Source organism: Pleurodeles waltl, chromosome 2_2 (assembly GCF_031143425.1).
Source record: "Pleurodeles waltl isolate 20211129_DDA chromosome 2_2, aPleWal1.hap1.20221129, whole genome shotgun sequence".
In the NCBI taxonomy this organism is placed as follows: Eukaryota; Metazoa; Chordata; class Amphibia; order Caudata; family Salamandridae; genus Pleurodeles; species Pleurodeles waltl.
The window spans coordinates 194,075,967-194,102,606 of NC_090439.1; the positions used below are offsets into that span (position 1 = coordinate 194,075,967).

Consider the following 26,640-nt stretch of genomic DNA (forward strand, 5'->3'; position numbering starts at 1 on the left):
GAGCAATAATGGGCTTAGTGCCCATTAATGGTGGCAGCAATTTAAATAGGGTCAGAGAGCATTTTGATGTCCTAAAAATACCCAAAAGGAATTGTCTTTAAATATGAAGAAGGTGATGACATCACCAAGTAGTTTACAGCTTTTGAGAGGGCTTGTGGAACCAGAAAACGTCGCAAATCTCATAAGGGAGTGTAGGGATGGGTTCCTCACACTCACTGAGGCAGATGGTGAAACCTATGACCACATGAAGGCTACCCTGATTGAGGGCTTTGGATTCACCACTGAGAATTCTAGAATTAGGTTAAGAGGGGGCTCACAAAATCTTGAGTCAGTCCTGGGGGTTGATTTTGCAGACTACTCAGTGAAAACACTAGATGGCTGGATAACTTGCAGTGGAATGCATGACTGTGATGGGCTTTATAATTTGTTTATGAAAGAACATCTTTTAAGTAACTGCTTCAATGAAAATTTGCATCAATATCTTGTAGACCAAGGTCCAATTTCTCCACATGAATTGGGAAAAGAAGGCAGACCATTGGGTCAAGTTTAGGGTGACCAAAACATCCACTGGGGGTGACCAAAAGAAAGGGGTTACAAAGCCTCTCCCAGAGGAAGGGTGGCGAGACACCTAAGGATAAAAGTATTGAGTCTTCTCAAGGGATCCAAATACCTGCACAGGAGGGTGGGCCCTGAGCCTCCTTACAATCTTCACAGGGGTACAAGGACAAGAACTTTGATCCCAAAACAAAACAGCCTGGTGTTTCAACTGTAAACAGCATGGTCACCAAACTGAAGGCTTGGCCTCTCCCAAAAAGAATCCCCCTAGCACTGCACCAGTTAGCACTGGTATGCCAGTCTCCAGGTGAGCTCAACAGTGTGCCCAGAGCAAATCAGGGTTCACACTGAAGCTACTTTATTCTCTGACAGTGAAGTAGATGTTACTACTTTTGCTGTCTGGTCCCCTAATATGCAAAAATACAGACAAAATCCCTTGATTAATGGGACAAAAGTAGAATCCCTGAGGGATACAGGTGCCAGTGTCACCATGGTGACAGAACAACTGGTTTCCCCAGGACAGTATTTGGCTGGACAAACTTATCCAGTTACCAGTGCTGACAACGTAACTAAGGGCCATCCCATGGCTATGGTGACCTTAGAATGGGGATGGGTTACTGGCTTGAAACATATATTGATCTCTTCTACAATCCCAGTGGAATGCTTGTTAGTGAATGATCTGGAGTCCTCAGTTTGGGCTGAGGTATAACTCAAAACCCATGCAGCCAACTGGGAATCCCTGAACTGGTGTGTGTTAAAACTAGAGCACAAAGTCGAGCATAGGGAGAAAAAGAAGAGTTGGAGTCTGGAATAATGGGCCAACCTTCCAGGAGAAAGGGCAAGAAGGCTGGGGGACCGGCTTCTGAGCAACAAAAGAAGCAAGACTCCTCGTCTCAGGAAGATGTCTTATTCTCTGAGAGAACTGAGTCCATGGAGCTGGATCTTTACAAGGTAGAGCTCTTGAGCACAGGGGGACCCTCAAGGGAACAGCTGAGCCAGGGACAAATGACATGCCCCACTCTTTTAGGCCTGAGGCAGCATGCAGCTGCACAGGAAAAGGGAGAAGTCAGTGGCTCCCACAGGGTCTATTGGGAAGATGGGCTCCTACACACTGAGGCTAGAGAACCCAAACCTGGTGCAATCAGGAGAGTGGTAGTGCCTCAGCAGTTTAGGGAGTTTATCCTATCCTCACTTTGGCCCATGACATCCCCCAAACTGGGCATCTGCGTATATACAAAGATTTGGTATATGCTTGTAAGCCATTTCTACTGGCCTAATATGTCTCAGAAGGTGAAGGAGTTTTGTAACTCCTGTGTCACCTGCCAAGCCAGTGGTAAGGCACGTGGCCACCCAAAGGCCCCCCTAATTCTACTTCCTGCAGTGGGGTTCCCTTTGAAAGGGTTGGTGTGGACACTGTGGGTCCACTCGAACCACCCACAGAAATCAATACATATTGGTAGTAGTGGATCATGCTACTGGATATCCCAAAGCAATTCCCCTTAGGTATACTACAGCTCCTGCAGTAGCCAAGGCCCTCATTGGTATTTTTACCAGGGTAGGGTTTCCTAACGAGGTGGTTTCTGACAGGGGTACAAACTTCATGTCAGCTTACCTAAAACACATGTGGAATGTGTGTGGGGTGACTTAGAGGTTCACCACACCATACAATCCACAAAACAATCGACATTTTGAGAGATTCAAGACATTGAAGGGCATGATCAAGGGGCTCTGTGAAAAACTCAGGAGATGGGATGTCCTCCTGTCATGGTTGCTTTCCACCTACAGAGAAGTGCCTCAGAAGCGAGTAGGGTTTTCCTTCTTTCAACTTCTGTTTGGCCACCCTGTTTCAACAAGACATTGAAGGGCATGATCCCTTAAAAACTCAAAAGTAGATGGGATGTCCTACTGTCATGCTTGGTTTTTGCATAAAGAGAGGTGTCTCAGAAGGGAGTAGTGTTTTCCCCCTTTGAACTTCTGTTTGGCCACTCTGTTAGGAGACCACTTGCACTTGAAAAAGAAGGGTGTGAGAGACCTCTTCATGAGCCTAAACAAGATGTGGTGGACTGTGTGCTTGGCCTCTGCTCAAGGATGGCTGAGTACAAGAAAAGGCATCCAAAAACCTTGAGGCCAGCCAACAGCTCCAGTAGCAGTGGTATGACCAAAGGTCTGCATTGGTGGAGTTTAAACTGGGGCAGAAGGTATGGGTTCTGGAGCCTGTGGCTCCCAGGACAGATGGAGTGCCGTTGGGTGGTGTCATTCCACAAACTTCCACGCCAGAAGCGCAGAGCTATGGAAAGAACCAACAACTTGTCTGTGCATAAACTAGGGCCCTGAAAGGGATAATCCCTGACCCTATTAGACTTGTCCGAAGAGCAGGGAGGCATGGGTGGGTGTAAGGAATCTGCAGCTAGATAGGACCTCTACCAGATAATGCATTACCGAAGGTAAGTAACTTATTCATCTGATAGAGACTTCTAGCTGCATATTCCTTACCTTAGAATAGATACTCAAGCCATAACATCCTGGCAGTGGGCTGTGGACAGACCTTCTTTTCACTAAAAAGACCCGATGGCGCATGCATGGATATTGATCACAAAAGTTCCTGATTCCAAGCTGACGCTGTGGAATTCTAAGGTAATGGATCTGCAGCTAGAAGTCTCTATCAGATGTTTTTATTAAGAGGAGGTTACTCTCCAGAAAGGAGCATTGGAGTGCCATAGAGAGGGAGGCCTTTGCTGTGGTTTGGTTCCTGATAAAGTTGGGACCATGCTTGTTTGGTACTCACTTTGTGAAAACTGACCACTGACCTCTCAGATGCCTAATGCAAATGAAATGTGAGAACCCTAAATGTTTGAGGTGATCCCTCTCACTACAGGGAATGGAATTTCAGTGGAAAACACGAACCTGGGACTGCCCATGCCAATGCAGATGGCCTTTCCAGGTTATCCTACTTAGATAATGAAGACTCTTTTGGGAAAGGTTAGTCTCATCCTCTTTTATTTGGGAGGGTGTTGTGTAGGAATGTGCCCCTTTTGGCATGGTTACCCTCCGACTTTTTGCCTGATATTGATGCTGACTTGCTGGGATCTTGCTAACCACGGCTCATCACTAGTCTTCTTTCCCTAAAACCGTATAATTGTTCCCACAATTGGCACACAGCTAAGTCCCTTGTAAAAGGTGCCAGTGGTACCAAGGGCTCTGTGACCAGGGAGGGTCCCTAAGGGCTGCAGCATGTATTATACCACCCTAAGGGGGACCCCTCACTAAGCACAAGTACACTGCCATTGCAGCTTGTGTGTGCTGGTGAGGAGAAAAAGGTAAGCTCAACATGGCATTCCTCTCAGGATGCCATGTACACCAACTACTGCCTGTGGCATAGGTCTAGCAGGCCTTACAGCCCAAAGGCAGGGTGCACTATACCACAGGTGAAGGTACAGCTGCACGAGCAATATGCCCATACAGTGTCTAAGTCCATTCCGAGACATTATAAGTGCAGTGTGGCCATATAAAATACATGGCTAGGGAGTTTGTCATTACAAACTCCACAGCTCCATGATGGCTTCACTGAGAACTTGGAATTTTGGTATCAAACTTCTCAGCACAATAACCCCACACTGATGCCAGTGTTGGATTTATTGTACAATGCACCGAGAGGACATCTTAGAGATGTCCCCTGTATTTTAGCTAAACTGTATTTGAAAATTGCACTGTCAACATTTAAAACAGATTATTGCTATTAATTTGTAAACTGCATAACTTGCCAAATGGAAGGCAAGTGGTGTTGACACATATGATTGCTACTTACTTGCAAATGTACTTTCCTGCAATCAGAATCTCGTGGTTCTAGAAATAAAGTAACAAAATATATTTTTGCAATATAAAAACCATTGGCCTGGAGTTAGTGTGTGCTTCCTTTGTTGCCTATGTGTGTAGAGCAAATGCTTTGCACTACTCTCTGATAAACCGAACTGCTCGACCACACTACCACAAAAGAGAGGATTAATATTATCTACTTTAGCCTCTGTTAAGCCTCTGGGGAACCCCTGGACTCTGTGCAGACTCTATCCCATTTTGATATAGTATATACACAGCCAGCTTCCTACAAGCTCTCTTTCAGCTTGTTGGATCAGAAACGCTGCCAACGCCAGGCTGCCTGGTGGCGGGAGCCTGGTTGTTGCGGCGTTTCCTCTGTGGCGGTTCTGCCACGTTCATTATGTGGAGGTCTGGACCACCATGCCGTTGGCGGAATTTACCACCACCGCCGGCATGGTGGCCCAGACCGCCATGTTAGTAATGACCACCTGTATGTGATCAAATGTACTAGATCTGTACTGGTGTTTTGGCTTAGAACGAACGATGAACATATTTTTAACTCAATAGCCTTATATCTATGGGCAGTATGGCACCATATAAGGGAACTGCCAACCGTTGTGGAAAATTGGCCAAGTGTCAGTTGGAATATACACTGTTGTGGAATGTACACTGTCCATGGCATTCCCTTTAAATTGCAAATATTGAAGGAACCATTTTTAGCCAAATCTAAACTACTGCTGTGCACTTGCACTTTGTCAGGAAGTTAACAGGCATCTATAGGGCAACAAGGCATTTCTGTTTGTATTTTATAGGTAGACATGTCAAAAATAAAATTGCTGCTTAATGTGTTTTAACGTATTTATTAAATATATTAATTATTATTAGATGACTGAAATCTGAAACAATAAAGATTCTTTTTGTCAGTTACCAAAGAAAAACTTCAATGAACAATGAATGACGCTGGCACAGACCTATCACCTGACACCACTTATTATGTACCTGTCACTGATGCATGCAAAATCTGCACAGGACAAGATGTAAACGTCCTCAAAATGCAATGGGCTAAGCCAAAATATGATAATTATTCCAATGCCTGAAAAGGACTAAAAAAGCCAATGAATGACCTAAAGAACTAATTACTTACCTTCGGTAATGGATTACATGGTAGAGACACATTCTAGTTGCAGATCCCTTACCTTAGAATTTTCCCCAGGCGTCCGTCTGGATCCGCAGATTTTTCTTCAAGCAGTACCCCTGCCATTGTTAGGTGGAGTCGTTGACTATGTGTCTGTCGTTAGCATTGTGGTCGCTGGATATGTCGGCGCGGGTCGTATATAAGCGCCACTCAGGCACGTTAACGCCAGTTTCTTTTCACGACTTTCCAGGCCAGAAGAATAAAGCCATGAAGAACACTGATGCTGGTATGCCAGAACTAGGGCCCTGAAAGGGAAGTCTCTGTCCCTAGAAATCATTTTGCAGAGTGGAGAGGATGGGGGAGTCGGTAAGGAATCTGCAAATAGAATATGTCTCTACCAGATAATTTGTTACTGAAGGTAAGTAACTTGTTCATCTGCTAGAGACTTCTAGTCGCAGATTCCTTACCTTAGAATAGATACCAAAACAATACCATCCCCGGAGGAGGGACTGTGAACTAAGATCATACTAGGAAGTCTGCAGGACCGAACAGGCAAAGTAAATGTCCCTTTGGATCTGACTGTCCAGAGAGTAGTGTTTGGTAAACATGTGCAAGGAGGCCCACGTTGCTGCCTGACAGATGTCCAGGCCTGGAACTCTGCGTGCTAACACAGTGGTTGCAGCTGTGGGTTGTGTAGAGTGAGCGTGCAAGCCCTCCGGGGGTTGCTTTTTAGCCAGTGTGTAGCACATTTTAATGCAGAAAACAACCCATCTAAAGATGGTTCTCTTCTGCACAGCCCGACCTTTCTTCACACTCACATAACCCACAAAGAGTTGATCATCCACCCAGAACTTTTTAGTACGATCAAGATAAAACACCAATGTTCTTTTTGGGTCCAGGTGACGGAGTCTCTTCTCTTTCTTTAAAGGCTGTGGGGTGTGTAAAAAGTAGATAAAGGGGGTCATTACGACATTGGCGGACGGCTACCGCCGCCTGCCAAGCGGTAACCGCCGTGCGGCCGCCAATGCAGCCGCACTCCCGCGGCCCCCATTACGACATTCCCGCTGGGCCGGCGGGCGCAAACCAAGTTTGCGCTCGCCGGCCCAGCGGGGATGAGGCCGCAACATAGGAGCCGGCGGTGTTGCGGCCGTGCGACGGGTGCTGTTGCACCCGTTGCGCTTTTCGATAGCAGACAGTGAAAAGCTGTCCGGGGCCCTGTTAGGGGGCCCCAGGACACCCCTTACCGCCAGCCTCTTCCTGGCGGTGCAAACCGCCAGAAACAGGCTGGCGGTAGGGGTGTCATAATCCCCAGGGCAGCGCTGCCCTGGCGGATTATCACCGCCGGGGCTAAAACGGCAGGAAACCGCCACGGTCATAATAAGGGCCTCCGTACCGCCAGCCTGTTGGTGGTACGGACGCTACATTACCCCTGGCGGTGTCGTAATGACCCCCAAAGTGATGTATTAGTCAGCATGAAATGGTGTGATCACCTTGGGTATAAAAGAAGCCCTGGTACAAAGCACCACCTTGTCAGAATGGATGGAGATGAAAGGTAGCTTCAAGAAAAGAGCCAGCAGCTCACTCACTCTGCGGGCAGAGGTGACAGCTACAAGGAAGGCTGTTTCCAGAGTAAGCTGGCGAAGTGGGCAATTGGGAAGGGGCTCAAAAGGAGAACATATCAGAAAAGTAAAAACTAAGTTAAAAGCCAATTGGGGAATTATGAACGGAGCTGGGGGGAACAGATGGGTAAGACCCTTAAGAAATCTTCCAACAATTAGCGATTTAAACAAGGAGGGTTGTTCAGGCAATCGGAGAAAAGCCGAGATGGATGACAAAAAACCCTTAAGCGTACCGAGGGCAGGGCCCTGCTGGGTCAAAGAAAGAACAAACAAAAGAACCTCACAAAGAGGGGCAGAGAGGGGGGTCATCAGACTTGTCTGTACACCATGCCACAAATTTGTTTCAACAACAGGTGTATACCATTTTGGTGGAGTGGCGTCTGGCTGCCACGATAACATTACAGACTTCAGGCAGAAGGTCAAAAGCTGTCAACTGCTGCCGCTCAATCTCCACACATGAAGGCTGAGACTGGACAGGTTCGGTTGGAGAACGGTTACCTGCTTCTGCGACAGAAGATCCTCCAGAAGACGCAGTCCGATCAGAGGATCGATGGCCATGTTCAATAGCTAGAGGTATCAGACTCTTTGTGCAAAGTCCAGAGCCACAAGAATGACTTGGGTCAGTCGTTCTTGAACTTCTTGAGAACTCTGAGCAAGTGATATTGGCAGAAAGGCGGAAAGGACTCCTGAGTTCCACTTGAGCCGAAAAGCGTCACGGAGGGAGTGCCTCCTTGGAAACTTCAACGTGCAAAACTGCTGACATTACGCGTTCGATGCAGAGGCTAACATATGTCACCAAGGCTCTCCCCACTGCTGAAAGAGACTTTGCACCCCCTCCGGATGGAGATGCCAGTTATGATCGACCAGGCATTGATGGTTGAGTTTGTCCACTATGGCGTTCAGAGAACCCGCCAGATGTTGAACCACCAGGGTTATGCCCTGATGCTCCAGCCATGTCCAGAGGGGCAGAGCCTACTGACAAAGGGTCCACAACCCCACCTCGCCTTGCTTGTTGCAGTACCACATGGCAGTGGTGTTGTCCGTGAACAGCTGCACCACTTTCCCCTTGAGAGAGGGGAGGAATGCTTTCACTGCTAGCCTAATCACCCTAAGCTCCAAAAGATGATATGGAACTCGTACTCCGACGGAGACCAAACACATCTGATCTTCGTCTCTCCCATGTGGCGGCCCAATTCCAGGAGTGACAAATCTGTCACTACAGTCAGATCTGGTGGGAGAGGGATCTGCCTTTGACCCAATCACACTTCAAAAGCCACCATGGCAGATCCTGCGCAGTCCCATCCGAGATCTGCTCTATGTCAGAGAGATTCCCCTGATGCGCCCAATGGAAATTCAGGTCCTGCAGAGGAGCCCACATATGCCATTTGGAATGTGTCATCAGCAGCATGCAGGAGGCCATGAGGCCCAGCAGGAGGTCTGCCATAGTCTGGAGGTGGGAGACAACAGCCCTGGTTGAGCGCACCTTCAACAGCCAGTTGTCAAAGTAGGGGAAGACTGAAACCACCAATCTGCGCATGTGAGCTGCAGCCACCGCCATCGCTTTGGTGAGCACATGAGGAGCGCTCGTGAGGCCAAAGGGGAGCACTGTAAATTGAAAATGCTTGTGACCTACCACGAACCACAAGTAACATCTGGGGGCAGGCAGGACGGGAATATGGAAATATGAGTCCTGCAAGACCAACGCTACCATCCAGACTCGTGGGACCAGGGCAAGGAGGACTTGAGACAGAGTGAGCATTTTGAACTTCTCCTTCCTGCGGAAGAGATTGAGGGACCGGAAGTCTAGGATAGGGCGGAGGCCCCAGTTCTTTTTGGGCACCAGAAAGTAGCAGGATAACAACCACAGCCTACATCTGGCACAGGGACCCTCTTTATGGCCCCCTTGCCCAAGAGAGCTGTAACCTCTTCGCGGAGAAGTGCTAGGTGATCCTCCACCATCTCATCATAGGATGGTGGCATGGATGGAGGGGTAGTCTCCAAGAGGAAGGGAGAAGCCCCTTTGGACTATTTGCAAAACTCACCTGCCTGATGTGATGGTGTGCCAGTGAGGCAGGTGATGGTGAATACTGCTGCCGATTGGACCCTGGTGGGGAAGCGTCAGATTGGGAAGGTTTGGAGGCTCGGGGAGGAGTGGTGGACTGGCTAGACTGCTGTCTTACGGATCCACGAGGATGCTGGATTCCACGTCCCTGGCCACATAGAGGCTGGGCAGCATGTGCCACACGGCGGCTGGCGGGCAACAAACGTGGCTGAGCATCCCTTCCATAGCCACAAAAGAGGCAAAAAGCAGATTGAGAAGGGGTAGGTAGCAGCCAAACGACCAAGGAACCGGGCCATTGCCCAAGACTACTTAAAGCGCTCGAACAACACGTCTGCTTTGTTTCCAAAAAGACAGGTGCCATCAAAGGGCATGTCCATCAGTGTAGAATGGACATCCCTGGAAAACTCAGATGTCCTTAACCGGGAGCGATGCAGTTGTGTTCCATACACCACAGACACATGAGGTGCAGATGCGTCACAGACATCATCCGGTGCTGCAAGGCTTGAAGCAGATCTCCCGCGACAACATCCTTGTTGCACCAAGAAGTCAAACATCTTCAACAAAAGGTCAAAAGGCCAGTCAAAAAGTGACTGTAGTTGTAGATCTCTTCGGATCTGCGCGTAGGCTGGCACAGAAAGAAAAGAGCTGATTTCAGCGCACCAGGGTGGCACCTATGTATAACCTGAGATGTCATATCTAGTGACCACAACACCAATGACGGTTGCGGAGTCGAGGGGTACTGCTTGAAGAAAAATCCCTGCATCCAGACTAACACCTGTGGAAAATTCTAAGGCAATGAATCTGCAACTAGAAGTATCTCTCAAATGCCCCTTTCAGACGGCCTGGGTGTGTGTGTGTTTGTGTGTGTATATGTCTGTCTGTGTGTGTGTTGCATGTGCACATGAAATCCTTTAAATTTCAGATAATACTATCATGGCGAGAGAAATACGTTTTGTGGTGATTCATCTCAAATATTTTTATTCTTTTTAGAGAAAGTTTCAAAGAGATTCCGCCCTCTGATGACTATTCATTCTATATCAGATCATTCCAGATTAACCAGACGGCTATACTTTAGTATGTAAGCAAGTAAGCACACCCAAGTAATAATATCCTAAGTCCTTTAAATTTGAATGCGGACTGAAATATATATTTGTAACTTCAAATGAGGCAATACATTGTATGTCTGCTTGTAAAACACGAAATGCCATATCAGCGAATCCAGTAGTAAGCCAATCTACTGTAAGTATAAGACTGTATAATTACCCCCTTAACATGTCCTCATTTACAGTGATTTACATATAAAGCACTAGCTTCACATATCAGAAAGCGTAGGTTAAAAACAAACTTACTAGACACTGAGCAGTGTCTGAAAACTATATAGGAATATAGATTAAAGAGAATGCTTTATTAGAGTAAACTACAAGGAATACCTTAATTAACGGGAGAGCAGGCAATGAATATTGTCTGAAAAAAACATCACTTACAGCTTTTGGACTTCAGGCCACAGTGTGTTCTGTAGCAGATGATCTTCGGTAGGAGGTTCTACAATAAAAGATATGTTATTTAAAGGAGACGTACATGTCCTAAAATCAAAGTCCAATACAGCTGGAAATACCCTAAAAAGAATTTACTGTGGGCTGAATTTCTTTATTGCTATGAGAATAGGCAACACTAACTTTCTTAGCTTTACCTTATTACCTAAGAATATGCAGTATTGCCGGGCTTTTACAGACAACAAAAAAACCATAAAAACTCATTAAGGTGATTTTTTTGTTGTTGTGTGAACCCACAGTAATGTTTCATAAAGTACAGGACAATAAACATCATGGCCTTGCACATTAAAATAAGTGGTGCCCAATGGATTACAAAAATAGTAAGTTATTTGGGTAAGGCAGGGAACAGTCTGGCCCTCTAGAACAGTGATTCTAAAACCTACATACCAAATATCCCTAGGGGTCTGTGAGCCCTACTTAGGAGATCTGAGACTGTGTTATAAAATTGAATAATATTAAAATTACTACATTGAAATTAACAAAGTATATACAAATAAAGAAGCAAAATTAAAATTATGAAACCTTTTTCTATATTTGATTGTGAATTTATCAAAATATTCAACATTTGTTTGGAGTCTAGTTTTTGTATTGTTTTGCAGTTTAAATTATAGAAATTGGTAGGCCGGCAGTTCGACCCCAAACATGTACCCACCTAACTCTTGGGAGTTTACATAATATATTATTTGCAGAATCTAGCTACTTCCTCAGTGTTTCCTTCTATATTCTCTGAAGGTGCTTTTATTAATTAGAAAATAATGTTCACCACAAAGTCGCCAATGTACATTACTCTGCCTATGCCTACTTACAAAGACATCCATTTTAAATTTGCTGAAAAAAGTGACTTTTACAATTGCATGAACACGTTTCCTACATGCAAATTTCTATTCAATGTTTTTCATTTTCATAAAACAGACTACACGGGATTCATTTTAGGGTATTGTGTTCTTGTACTGAATAAAATGCATTTACTTGTGTGCTTTATGAGAAAGCCAAATTGGAATGTTCTAGCATTTTGTATTATTAAAGCCCTTTTGCCTGGGCCTTTTTAATGCTGTATTTACTTTGTAAGTTGTTAAGTTTGTAAAAAGATTTGCTTGCTATTACAGGCATCACAAAATGTTACTTATTTCATATTTCATTTTTTATGAAAAGTCATTGGTTGTTGTCACTAATGCTTCATTTCACACAGTGTTAATGTCACTGTATGAAACTTAAAAAATGCGCCTTTTCTGGTAGATGGGCCTGCGCTTTTCCTTGCTTTTTTAAATAAAACTTTTTATTAATTTTTTACCAGAGAGAAAAAAAAAGGTTCTGCACCAGGCATTCAAAATATACAATAAATAATTGCATCATCCTCAATATCATTAACCTGTTACATAAAGGCCGGTGGGTCATGAAACCAGTGCCAGCAGGGTCTCCGCATGTCTCAGTTCCAAAAGAGCATATCTCATTATCCATCGTCCATGGCCTAGCTGGACACGGTTCAATATATCCCCCCTTGATGTGCTGACCAGTCTTTCCAGATCTTGAAATAATTAAAGGGACTCCCCCAGCCAGGTAAATTGGGCTTTCAAGGCCCATGCCCTTCGCACACCCCTCCCAGGACGGGCCCTCTACGCTCTTCTATGCCCTCGCTATGTCATGCTTTGCCACAAGCAGTCACAACCATAGTAACACCCTTTGCCATCTGTTAACCTCCATAACTTCAGCAACGTTTAAAGAAAATAAATTTGGGTGTCAGGTACGCCCCCAGTCCCAGCACCGTCCCTAGAGTCCCCAGCACTCTCTTTCAGAAATGGACCCGTGCCGGACAGCCCCAGAAGGTGTGCAGTAGGTCTCCATCTGCCAGCCTGCAGCACAGACAACTCCGCGAATCTATGAATCCCATCTTAAAGAGGCAAGTTCGCGTGAGGTATGTGCAGTGCAGTAGCTTAAGCTGGATTAGATGGAATTGTTTTGCCACCACTGCTTCCTTTGGAGCCGCCACCACCTCCCTCCAGCCCCATCATCAAGCTTGCCCAGGTCTCTAGACCAAGTCTCCCTCACGGCCACCATGGGGTCAGGTTGCTGGTGCGGCAGCAGTGCACGATTCAAGACCAATGGTTAGTGTGATTTAATTTCAGTTAGTAATACATTTGCCTCTACAGGTGAATATTCAGGGATTTCAGCATCTACAGGCAAGTGAGGGCATGTTGGAGCATGAAGTTAGAGAAAGAACTGAGAGCAATGTATTTGATACTTCTCTTGCATTGCCAAAAAAACTTTAATGGAGCCATCTGTAAGAATATCCCCCTGTGTTGTAATGCCAATGGAATCCCACCTGACAAAGCCCCATAGCGCAGGCACCTGGGGAAGTCTAATCCAGTGGTTCCCAACCTGTGGTCCGGGGACCCCTGGGGGTCCGTGACTGCTCAGAAAATAAATTAAAATTAACAGATTAGGTCCCCAGCTTTCACATCAGCCGTTCAAACCACCCTGCAGATGTCGAGACCTCCTTCCAGACTCCTCCATGCTAACTAGTTACGCGACCCCCAACTGTTTTGATGGATTATGAGTTTTAGTATTAAAATTTTAAAAAAAGTTTTTTTTCATGAATCAGTTAGACGGAGACGCAATTAAGATTTGAATTACAATATGTTACTTTTGCAAACATTATTAAAACTCCAGAAAGAGAAATTGTATATTTAACCTGTATCTTATTCAGTGTTATGCTTCTATTATCTTTTTTTGTCCTGTCTTGTGTGACACTTTGTCTTTGTCTATTCATTGTATATACGTGTAGGTATATTTAAATAAATAAGTGTTTGTCTTCCCCTGTGAATATGTAAATATCTATATATCTAATTTGTGACTATGGTGTTCTGTCGTTGTTGTACATACATATGTAATAAATATAATTTTCTGTATTTTTGTTATCATTATTTTTCTTGGTTGTTCTGTATTGTGGACAACAGTGAACATTAGTTGTAGCTCATTTCTCTTCTCTTGTACTCAAGTATTTTCCCTGGATGGGCTACTTATTACACCAGGGACCCTCGATAGTCTTTTCTCCTTCCAGACTGTCAACACCACCTTGTAGGATTGGGAAGACTGTGTGGCAAGGCACCACCATACAGCAAGTGAAGGAGATTGTCACGTCCCATGACCTAAACCTCTGTTGCATATGCCAGATCAAGGAACAGATTCCAGTAAAGGAAAACTAGGAGATGCGCCGCTCTGTAATACTGCAATAAATCCGGGGTAGTCCCCCTGAAAAGTGGGCCGGCAGCACCTTGCAATTGCAATGTGAGGCATCCCACCACACCACAGGAGTTCCCGCAACAACACACTGGACTTAGCAAAGAACGTTTCCACACTAGGAAGAGGACGTTCTAGAGTTGACACAGGAGTCGTGGTAGTGAGACCGTTTTAGGGATGGCTGATCTGCCTAACAGGGATAAAGGAAGCAATCTTCAGAATTTTATATCATAAGTCAACCACTCCAACTAGGAGCTGAGGTTACGTTTGTAAGCTACAGCACTGTCTTCAGTAACATACACCCCAAGATATTTGAATCCCTGCAGAAGGACTCACAAATCCTTGGCCAGGGCATGTCTGTTGGACAGTGGGCTATGGGGTAAATGGACAATTATGCCGTATTGATACATATATCCGAATATGCCCCGAAGATGGACTGTATCTGTAAGACTGTGGGTCCAGAGCTGTGAGGATCATTCACAAAAAGCAAGACATCGTCCACATACATAGAAGTTCTATCACTCACTGTCGGGGACCAGTGAAACCCTAGAAACAGGGTGCCTGCCCCCATCCACGGTGACAAGGGCTCTATTGCCAAGGCAAAGAACAGGGACGATAGTGGACATCCCTGTTAAGTTCCCCTCTCTAGGGGGAACTAGGGAGAGGTGGAAGCGCCAATCCAGACCCTAACTTGCAGACTGGTGTAGAACAATCAAATGTACCCAATGAATCTGGGCCCAAATTGGAAATATGCGTCAGCAGGGCAAAGTGATATCCCCAGTCCAACAAGCTGAATACCTCCTGGAAGTCGACAATAAGCAACACCTGATGCCTCTCCAGACCAGCACTCAAATCAAGGCCATTATGGACCCTTACAAATATTATGTCTAGCAGCTCATTAGGGCATAAACCCCGATTCGTCCCGATGGATCAATTTGTCAATCACCCTCACTAACCTATTTTCCAGCGCTTCAGACCATATGTTGACTTCTATGTTTAACAGCAAAATAGGCCAGTAGTCCTCGCAGCATTTGCTACCAAGGGCCGGCTTTGGAATCACCACAATATCTGCTGTCGAGAAGTCTCCTGGCAACCTTCCCCTCTTCAGACCCTTCTGGAATGTCTGCATCAGTAATGGGCCCACTTGTGGACACAGGAGCCTCTAAAACTCCACCAGGTACCTGTTTGAGCCTGGCGTCTTTCCGGGTTTAAGCTGAGAGAGGGCCGTCCCTAGCTCCTCAGGACTGATGTCAGCTTCCAACAGTTCCTTATTCACATGTCTTAGCCTGGGCACAGGCACGTCAACAATAAAATGTTGCCTGTCTACCTGACGGACCTCCGAATGTAGACCGTACAAGTGCTGATAATATGCAGCAAAGGCATGTGCTTTGTTGTCACTGCTAGTAATATGATTGCTGTAGTCATCTTCAATATAGAAGATAGGGTGTCCAGAATCAGGGGGTGTGCAGAGCCCGTGGAGGGTCTTACTGGCCTTCTTTCCCCACTGATAGATCCGACTACGTGTGGCTAGCCATGCTGCTCAGGTTTCCTGCCCGGGACTCAGGACCAGATATTGTTTCATGGGATTTCCCTCACTGTCCCTTATTGTAACTTATGATCTCCCTTTCAGAAGGGCCTTCATAGCGTCCCAGAGAACGCCCTGAGAGCTCACTGAGCCCCGATGTTCTGTCAGGTAACGTTTGACCATCTGATGACAGGCGTCATGGGATATGCCATAGTGCAGGCACCAGGCACCAGGCACCAGGCACCAGGCACTCAAGCACCAGCCCACTACAGGTTTCGGGGACCCCAAGCAAGAGTTAATTGAACAGGTGAATGATGTGATAAGCCTCGTGCCAGAATTTGTGAGTTGAGGACCCTGTTACTCTCAGCTCAGGAGAGAAGAAAGTAATTGATTCGAGAGAAAGACTTATGTACATCGGAAAAAAAAGTGTAGCTTCGCTCAGAATGATGATGTGTCTGCCACACATCTAGGATTATTTGCTTATGTAAGAAGGCCTGGAGATAGGAAGCTCTAGAAACTATAGGCACTCTCCCTGCAATTACTGATGAAAGAGGCAAAGAGAAAATTAAAGATGCCAAAACTGAGAAAAACAATGAGACGGAAAAGAATGATAGTGATTCTGAAGTGAGATCACCTCCATATAACAAGGCTCATGTGCAACCAGAGGTAGAGGAGATACGAGCAGGACAGCTGAGAGACAGGAGAGATGAGACAGAATCCAATTAGTCTTCACAAAGTGAGAAGAAGTGGTGGAGATTAATACATTCAATCTCAAAGGGGATTTGCATATTTTGGCAGAAACAGAAAATTATGATGATAAAATGTCAATGTATAAGAAAAATGAATTGGCCTTTTTGTGCGCAGGAGCAAGATTCCGTGCTCACCATGCATTTGAGAAACATAAGGAATTGGGTAAAGAATTGGAACTGGATTAAGAAGCAAAGACAATTCCTCAGTCATACAAGATAGGGATGAGTGCAAATTAATTAATGAATCAGAGTCTCAGAACAGTGCAAAAAAATCTTATAGAGCTATTAGACGGCATTAAAAAAATGGGAGGATGTGACAGGTTTTCGAGAACAATGGACGGAACCACCTGATAAGTCTGGGGTTTGAAAAAAAAAGTACAAGAAAGAAAAGTGTGAGCGATTCTTAATATGAAGTAGTTGTTGAAAAAGAACTTCAGGTGAGTGAAGTGCAAGGAGGAGCATATGTGCAAGTCAAGGAGTTATTTTTACACATTTAGAAAGAACTTGCTGAAGTTCAGAGAGGGCCCAAAAGAGGTATAAAGATTGTGACCAATATCATATAGCCATTACATTACAAGTCTCAGTATATAAGTAGCAATGCATCCCATAAGAGACATATTCCATTATACATCATTTTGGGGATTAGGACAAAACCACCAAAGAAATAATAATAGTTAAGACACCTAGAGTGGGCATAGGATGTTGATTAATTACCCCCCATAGGGCACACAGCAGAATTACCCCCTTAGTAACTTGTACCATTTTCACTCCACATTTGGCATACTGGTACCCCCATGTAAGTCCCTAGTTTATAGTACATAGGTACCTAGGGCATTGGGGTACCAGGGGATTCCAATGGGCTGCAGCATGTATTATGCCACCCATGGGGAGCCCATGCAAATTTTTCTACAGGGCTGTCATTACAGCCTGCGTAAAAGAGAGCATGCACCCTTTTTCACTACCAGGTCACTGCAAGTCACCCCTATGGCAGGCCCTCTTAGCCCAGAGGGCAGGGTGCAAGTACCTGTGTGTGAGGACACCCCTGCACTAGCCCCCACAAACTCCAGCTACATTTTCCTGGACTTCGTGAGTGCAGGGATGCCATTTAATGCGTTTACTGGACATAGGTCACTACCTATGTCCAGCTACATAATAGTAACCTAGGATTGTTTGGGATCAAACATGTCGGAATCATACCCCAATACTGTTGCAAGTATTGGAAGTATGACTCCATGCACTCTGGGGGCTCTTTAGAGGAGCCCCAGCATTGCTACCACCAGACTTACAGGGTTTTCTAGGCAGCCCAAGCTTCTGCCACCCCTCAGACAGGTTACTGCCCTCCTGCTGCTTGATCTGATCAAGCCCAGGAAGGCAGAAGAAAGGATTTCCTTTGGGAGGGGGAGGTAAGACCCTCTCTTTTGGAAATACGTGTGATTGGCTTGGGAGGGGTAGCCTCTCTAAGCCACTGGTATGCTTTGAAAGGCACATTTGGTGTCCTCCGTGCATGAACCAGTCCACACCGGTTCAGGGACCCCCAGTCTGTGCTCCGCTACGAAACTGGGCAAGGGAAAGGGGAGTGACCACTCCCCTGTCTATCATCACCCCAGGGGTGGTGCCCAGAGCTTCTCCAGAGGGTCTCTAGGTTCTGCCATCTTGAATCCCAGGTTGGCAGGGACCTCTGGGAGCATCTGAGTGGCGAGGCCAGGCAGGTGGCGTCAACGCCCCCTCCTGATAGGTGGTCACCTGGCTGGCTGACCAATCCCCCTTTCAGGGCTATTTAGGGGCTCTCAATTGGGTGGGTCCTCAGATTCGGCTTGCAAGATTCCAACAGGACTCCTCTGCAACCTCCACTTCGACTTCTAGCCACTGGAACTGCGACTGGACCCTCCAGGAACACACAATCTGCCTCCACCAACAAGACTCTTTTAGCAACATTGTTTCCACGGCTCCTTCCAGCTTCTGCAACATTTCCCTGGCTGTGCATCCTCTGAGGGTGGCAAGTCTTCAGTCTGCACGAGAAGGAAGAAGGAATCTCCCTTAGTCACTCCTCTGCATCCGCAGGCACCTGCTGCAGTGACAACCAGCTGCGTGGATCTCCTCTCTTCCTGAACTGAGTGTATCCTGCATCACAGGTGGTGGTCCGGAGTAGTCTTGGTCCTCTCTGCCAGCTGTCCAACTTTGGTGGAGGTAAGCCTTTGCCTTCCCATGCAAGACAGTACCCCTGTGCACTGCGTCACTTGCAGCTACTAAGGCTTGTTTGCATCTCCACCAAGAGATCTTCAAGTTCCATGTAGCCCCATCCCCCAGCACTCCTTCCTGCATTGCACAGCCCTCTGTGTGCTTCTCCTGCGGTGTGGGACCCTTATCCAGTTGTGCTGCATGGGCTCATATGCAACTCCTGATTCCTCGTCCAGTGGGTCCTCCTGTGGGGGGCTGCCTCTTCTACTGTGGACTCTCTGCTTTGCTGAGGGTCCCCCTAGGACTCTCCCTGTGGGCTGAGTCCACCTGGACCTTGCTGGTCCCTGGCAGCTCCACTTTTGCCTCACCACAACTTGTGCCAAGGCTTGTTGGTGGCTTTTCCATGACACTGACTGTCTGTAATCTTCTATCCGGCGTGGGACGTTGACTGCATCTTCCAGGAACTCTTCACCTGCTCCAGGACTGCACTTCTGACCGTCTTCGTCCTACCGTCGACCAACTGCTGCATCCACAGCTGGATGGGCAGTAGCTCCTACTCCTCCTGGACTCTTCTGTGACTTCTGGACTTGGTCCCCTTCTTCCACAGGTCTTCCTCTTCAGTAATCCACTGCTGGTTTCTTGCAGTCTTGTCTGGGTGTTGCATTTTCTTCCCCTTGGGTGGTTTGGGGAAAATCCAGTCACTCACTCTTTTCTTCCTGGTCGCTAAGGGGCACTGTGGTACTTACCTTTGGGGTTTCCTAGTACCCCCAGCTCACCTCTACACATTCCACTTACCTAGGTGGAGGCCCTGTGTTTGCATTCCATTTTTTTACTATATGGTTTGGGCTCCCCCTAGGGTCACTATTGTCTAATTGCATTTGCCCTGTTTTCTATCACTTTCCGTGCCTATTGCCGATAACTAGTGTATATATTTAGTGCGTTACTTACCTCCTATTGGAGGCTTGCCTCTCTAGTACTTGTTGGTATTGTGCCACTAAAATAAAGCACCTTTATTTTTGTAACACTGAGTGTTTTCTTTCATGTGTGTAAGTGCTGTGTGACTAGAGTGGTATTGCATGAGCTTTGCATGTCTCCTAGATAAGCCTTGGCTGCTCACCCACAGCTGCCTTTAGAGAGCCTGGCTTCTAGACACTGTCTACACTACAGTAATAGGGGATACCTGGACCTGGTGTAAGTACCTTAGGTACCCACCATACACCAGGCCAGCTTCTTACAGGGGAGCCTCTTGTATGCTTGCTCCCGGGTCCAAAAGTGCAAGGATAGAGACTTGGAGCAGTCTATGGCACATTATTGTCACTAAATAAAGCCGTAACACAACATATAAACTCGCCTACAAACCCCTTCTGGTCTGCTTGCATGTTGGTCATCAGTTTGAGTCTGTCTTGGAGGTTTAGTGGGCACAGCATGCATCTTTCTACCTGGTTAGCCCAAATGCCCTAAAGTGTGTATGCTCTGTTCCAGTCACCCCACAAAGCTCCTGCTCAATCAGGCGACCTCCTGCCCAGAGGCAGGAGGATCTTGTGGCTCCTGCAGGTCAGAGATCATAGCCAACCAAGCTCGCAAGTGGTCCTCCAAGAACTCATCTCTGCGAACATGACGCATTTGTATCTCGGCCGCACTTGCCCATTCATTCAATTCCGCCTTTTATCCATGTGGCGTGGGGTAGGGGGTGTTGGCTGCGCAATGGCTCTAAATCTTTTTGCTAGGACAAGTCCAAGAAAGATTAACTTCCTGCTCAAATGCTTCTTACCAGGTGATGGAAGCAGACCCAACAGCACTTGTCGAATTTCTAGCTGTGCCTCCCACCCTGAGGCTCTATTAATATTATGCAACACTGTACTCCAATAGGAGGACAAGGAGAGGCAGGACCATAACACATGCCGAAAGTCTCATGTTTGAGCTCAACAACAGGGACAGATAGCCGACCAATGGTACAGGCATAGGTAATATGCAATTTTTGCGGCATGAGATATGTCTGTTGTGTAAAGTTATTTTGTAGGGGATTCAAGCAGGCATTGGAATTGACTCTCCGCACCCCTGTAGATCTTGACCCAGTCCCTGGCAACTAATGGTTCCTCAATGATCGTTTCCCATTTGGTCTGTATGGGGAACACTGCCTGTGTGAGATCAACGCGTAATACTCGGCACAGGTGGGAGACCAAACTACATCCCCACACCATGCTTAGCATGACTGACAAAACGCTAGATCTAGCCTGCTCATCTGGGAAGGAAGGCCACACCTTGCTTGCTTTGCTCGAGATCTTCATGTAGTGGAGGTACTGTCCTCCCCCCACGAAGAACGAGGCTGTAGACTCCTCCCTGGTAATGAAGCACTGCTCTGTGTAAAGGTCCCCATGGTTTTGCAACCATCCCCCTTCCACCTCTGTACAAACATGAAGTCTGTGATTTTCAGAAAAGTTTGTACCACCCACAGAGCATTTCTGGGTCATACGAAGCATGACAGACAACCAGTTGGACCACTCCCCCACACCAAATGATTGATGTGGGGGAAGGCAGGGGGAACCCGCCACCAGAAGCACCTGTAAAGGCCTTACCTCATGTGTACCTTGCAAGAGTCTCTTTTCCCAATAGTCTTCAAGATCAAGCCAATGCAACGCATGTTGTAGCTGGGCTGTTATGTAATATATTCGAGTTATAGAGCATTTGAAAACAAAGGTTTCCCAGAAATTATGAGAGCAATTCAAGATCCAGGTTAATCAGTGCATAAATATTATGAGAGATTGATCCAGGTTTACAGACAGTATGGTGAGGTGATGACACCACAAAAATAGGAGTTTCTGGATTTGCTTTGGCTTTTGTGTTGGGACTGCATATGAAAATTAGTTTGCATATTAAGCAAAGTATGATGTGTTAGCAGGCCATATTATTGGATGAGATATTGACATACGCGAAGTATTGTTGTGACTGTGGATATGTTAATAAGAAAACAATGAGTGAGAAATTTATGGTGACTCAAACTATTTTTTTTCCATAAGAGTGGACAAGGTCGTTTTTAGGTGCTGGTGTACAAGGCATTAAAGCACAAGGCAATGGTGTGCAATTTGTACAAGGGGAAACTGGTGCCCTCATCAAAGAGGTAGAGGACTTAATAACAATAATGTGAATAATGATGCACAAGGTGAAATGCCCCTTACCACATCTGTGGGAAAAATGGGTACTGGAAAATGGACTGTAGGTTTAACCCAGATGTCAAAATGAGTCACAAATGGTTCCTAAAATGCAGAATATGAATCAGATGGCAAAGAATGGGATGAAACAGTCAGTGGTCCCCACTCTACCTGTTTCTGTGTAGAACATGCAGACTCTAAGGCAATTCAATGGGAATATGCCTTCAGCTCTATTCATGCAACAGCCCACATAAAACAACATGCAGGGTTTACAACAGAGTTTCAGATTTCAGAAAAAGCCTTCAGTGATTAATGATAATTTTACACATTTTGCATCTAAATTCTGCATTCTTACAGAACCAAATCTGGCAAATTGACGGTGCCTGAGGGAACGGAGAGAAGGACTGCATGCTTAGTGCAACCATAGAAGTAGACCAGAACGGTCCTTCTGTGGAAGGAGAAGTTAACGGCCATACAGTATCGTTCTTGATTGATACAAGTGTTACTCGTTCTACGGGTAGGTCGGTGGAGGTCCCAGCCTACTCCTCTCGGAAAAGAACGGCCAAATGGTGTCAGTATACAGACAAATGATAAGCATTCTGAGTCTAAAGTAACACTGTAGGCAAACATTAAAATGTTTCGGGCTCTCACAGCAGACTTGCCTGCAGAGATAAGACATACTGTGAACAAGGAAGTATGGGATTTTTCAGGAAAAGAAATTGGGTTGCTCAAAAGTGCAGAGCCCTGTACTCCTGGATACAAGCTTGCATGTGAAGCAGGGGAAGGGAATTTACTTGTTACTGATAAAATGTTCGAGCAGGGTATTCCAAAAGAAGTATTAGGGAGCCCATGTAACACCTCAATCATGGGACTAAGAAACCAAGTGGAAAATGGAGGCTTGCGCAAAACCGCACAAAATTAATCATAATGTGGACTCATGTTTTTCCATGGTACCAAATCCTGCAGTAATATTATTTCAAATTCCCACGGATAGATATATCAAGCATTCTTCTCCATTTCCTTTAAGGAGGAAATTGAGCATCTTTTTGAGTTCAGATTAAGAAATATGATCCTTGTTTGGTGTAGAATCTCACAAGGGTATAAAGAGAGTCCTTCAGTCTTTTCCCAAATCCTAAAGAAGTATTTGGAAAGCCTAAAGTTCCTTGTAACTCACTGCTAGTCCAATATATTGACCACCTTTTAGTTGCAGCCAAAACATGATAGGGTTGCATACTTCACACAGTTGCTTTATTGAATCATTTGGCTGAAAATGGGCATAAAGTATCTCATGTGAAAGTAGAGTATTGCCAAATAGGTTAGTTAAAAAAAAATGTGGAACACAAAAATGAGAAGGGAGTAAGTGAATGTGTCTAAAGAACGCTTTTCTGTGATTCTGAGAACAAATCCCCCAAAAACAGAGGATGATTCTGGGGATGGCTGGCTATTGTCATCAGTGGATTCCAAACTTTTCCCTAATTGCAAAGCCATTACTGAGACTGACACACAGTGATGTGAGGGACCCAGTGTACCCTATATGAGGGAAATCTCACAGGAGCCCTGACACTGGTACGCGCACACGTGGGATTTTAGCATTCCCTCCCCCTCTTGGTAGCTGGTTGCCTGGCCCTTACTGAAATGGTCATATTGCATTGCTTCTTATATTATTTTGCTGACCTTCCCCACTATGTTTTAAACCCCTTACCTTATTTCTATCAAGAAACTGATGCAGACATTGATTTGGCATAATACATGCTGCCAAGTGGCGGTGCAAAAACTCTACTTGTCGGCCGATAAATGGGGACTGGCAGTTCCACGCTTTGAGCAATCCTACTTGGCCTCTCAACTCCAATGGGCAGCACGCTCAGTAGCGGGTCTATATTTATCAGATACAGCCACTACTACCCCTGTCTAGGACCTATTTGTCGTACTTCACTTGGTTCATCCTTGCACAACAACCTCGACACCCAGTCGTACAGCTTTTACGAGTTCTATACCGATACTACAGACGCTGTCTCTCCATTACGAAACCTGTCCTCCCATATGCACTAGCACTCAATGCAGCTCAGCAAGTCGCGCAGAGGTCAGGCTACAACATCACTACAATTATCCACATGGCACACAGCGGGTTTACATACACCTGGTTACTTAAACCAAGATGGCACGTCACTCCTCTGGAGACTCCGATATGTGAAGAGAGCTTACCAGCACGTCAGTTCCTTCTCTACAAATCTCTGCTTGGAGTGTTAGGGAACAAATGGGGAGATATGCAGCAAGAACAACCCATGCACTTCACTATTTAATATCTAAATTTCACAGGAGCGGGCACACATTTAACGCACTGGTTAGCGGACTCAATGCACACACACACATAGCAAAGTCACTCACCCCTTGTGCTACTGATGGGAGGCAGGCCTGGCCTGTGTATTCAGGTTCCGCAGAATGCTTACTCTTGCCCTATCCAATATTATATTCTTCATATTGCTTACCTCAGCCCGTAAGAAATAAATCAATACTGTTTTTGCACTGATGCTGCCTCTCCCGGCTGCAAACTTACTGACGCTGATACATTACACATACTGTGGACATGTCCTTCCTTGCACCTCTACTGGCACGAGGTTACAACCTGCTTAGCACGCTACACGGTCGTCCAGCACTACTTTCATGGAAAGCGTGAGTTTTGGGCTCAGACACTGTGATCATAAAATAACAGAGCAATAGACCGGTTTATTGACCTAAACCTCTTACTAGCTAAGCGTTTAATCACAATGAAATGGAAATCGCCAACTCCTCCCCACTACCAAATGCTTGGGAGGTGGAAAGTGTGGCCCTTCACACGGAAGACACACTTGGGTTACGTAAATAACCCCTAGCCACTTACTGGGCACCATATTGGCAGACTACCAGACTCCTACCTGATATTCCCTAATGCAAGTGGTTGTTGCTCTCCACATGCTAGCTTCAGGCAATACATGACACTAACTGCCTCAGAATGTTAATTTGTACATTCAATCAGACTTCTATACCTTTTCTCGCATGTATGTTTTGGCGAGGTGTGGCTCAGTTCACAGTTTACTTCGTAAGTGCGGGGAAGCCATTCTACCTGTGTACTGGACATAGGTCACTACTTGTGTCCAGCTACATAACGGTAACTCCAAACCTGGGCATGTTTGGTAACAAACATGTCAGAATCATACCCCAATACTGTTGCCAGTATTGGTTCTATGAGTCTATGCACTCTGGGGGATCCTTAGAGGACCCCCAGCATTGCTACTACCAGTCTTTTGAGGTTTTCCGGGCAGCCCGCGCTGATGCCACCCTTCAGACTGGTTTCTCCCCTCCTGCTGCTTGATCCGCTCAAATCAGAGGAAGGCAGAATAAACGTTTTCCTTTGGGAGAGGGAGGCAACACTCTCTCCCTTTAGAAATAGGTGTTACATTACTTGGGAGAGGTATCCTTCCTAAGTCACCAGTGTGCTTTGAAGGGCACATTTGGTTCCATCCTTGCATAAACTGGTTGGCAGTCCATAGAACCCCGGTCCCTGCTCTGCCACGAAACTGGACAAAGAAAAGGGGAGTGACCACTCCCATGTCCATCACTACCCCAGGGGTGGTGCCCAGAGCTCCTCTAGGTGGCAACTTGATTCTGGGAGCATCTGAGTGGCCAGGTCAGGCAGGTGACATCACAGCTCCCTCCTGACAGGTGGTCAACCTGCTAGGTGACCAATCCCCCTTCCTGGGCTATTTAGGGTCTCCCTACTGGGTGGGTCTTCAGATTCAATGTGCAGGATTCCAGCAGGGCTCATTTGCATCGTTAACTTCAACTTCTGGCCACTGATACTTCATCTGGACCCTCTGGACCCTCCAGTAAATGACAATCTGCAACTCCAGTGATGACTCCACTCAGCAGCATTGTTTCTCCAGCTCCTTCCAGGAACTGCAACATTTTGCCTGCTGCGCATCCTCTGAGGCCGACGAGATTCCAGCCTGCACAAGAAGTAAGAAGGAATCTCCCTTGGAGTGAAGGAGTCACTCCCCTACATCTGCAGGCACCAACTGCAACGATGACTGGTTGAGTGCATCTTTTCTCCTCCAGAGCTGCTTGGATCCTGCATCACAGATGGTGGCCTGGAGTGGCCCTCTTGATCCTTTCTACAACCTCCCCAACTTGGGAGATTGTAAGCCCTTGCCTCTCCTTGCAGGACAGCACCCCTGCGCACTGTGACTCTTGCAGCTACGAGGGCTTGTTTGTTCCTCCTCCAAGGAATCTTCAGGCTCCATGACGCCCAGCCTCCAGCACTCTTCTCTGCAAAGCACAGTCTCCAGCCTGCTGCTCCAGGGACGTGGGAGTCCTCGCCACTAGTGCTGAGTGGGCCTCACTGTGACTCCTGTGCCTGCTGGCCGTGGGTTGTCTGTGAGGGCTGACTCCTCTTCTTGTGACATTCCCAGCTACTAAGGGTCACCTCTGACTCCCCACCTTGGAACGAGTCCCCTGGGCCTTGTTGGTCCTCTTCAACCTCACAAAACCTTCTTCTCAGACTCTTGCATTTGCCAAGGCTCGTTGCTGGTTTTCCAACACCACTGACTGACTGCATCACGACCGCTGACGTGAGACATCACTTGCATCACTTCCTGAACTCCTCTTATGCTCCTGTGCTGCACTGCTGACTTTCTTCATCCACCTTCGACCTTGTTGTGCATACACAGAAGGGTTGATAGTGGCTACTGCCACAGCCGGACACTCCAAGTCGAAATGGACTTGGTCCCCTTCTTTTGCAGCACATCTTCTGTCAGGGTCCACCTTTGGTTTCTTCCAGTCTTGTCTGGGTCTTGCACAGTCCTTTTCCAAAGATCTCCTGTGGGTTTGAGGAAAAGCCAGGTACTTACCTGTTCTCTCCTGGTCGCTGGGGGGCACTCTGGTACTTACTCTTTGGGGTTCCTACTTCCTCCAGCTCACCTCTACTGGGTGGGGGACTTCCTTTCACATTCCACTTACTTAGTATATGATTTGGTCTCCCCTGAGGGCCTTCATTACTTACTACTGATTTTACTATTTGCTATTGCTTTCT

At 46.4% G+C, this 26,640-nt stretch overlaps 1 protein-coding gene across 7 annotated transcripts in view; it reads right to left on the bottom strand.

Annotated features, from left to right (window-relative positions):
* The window catches only part of ELP2 (elongator acetyltransferase complex subunit 2), a 1,253,630-nt gene that overhangs the window by 463,987 nt on the left and 763,003 nt on the right, over window positions 1-26,640 (bottom strand). For all 7 annotated transcript variants that reach the window (XM_069219622.1, XM_069219623.1, XM_069219617.1 and 4 more), the window contains one exon: window positions 10,669-10,726. In XM_069219622.1, coding sequence (XP_069075723.1) covers window positions 10,669-10,726 — 58 coding nt within the window. The remainder of the gene's footprint in view (window positions 1-10,668; window positions 10,727-26,640) is intronic.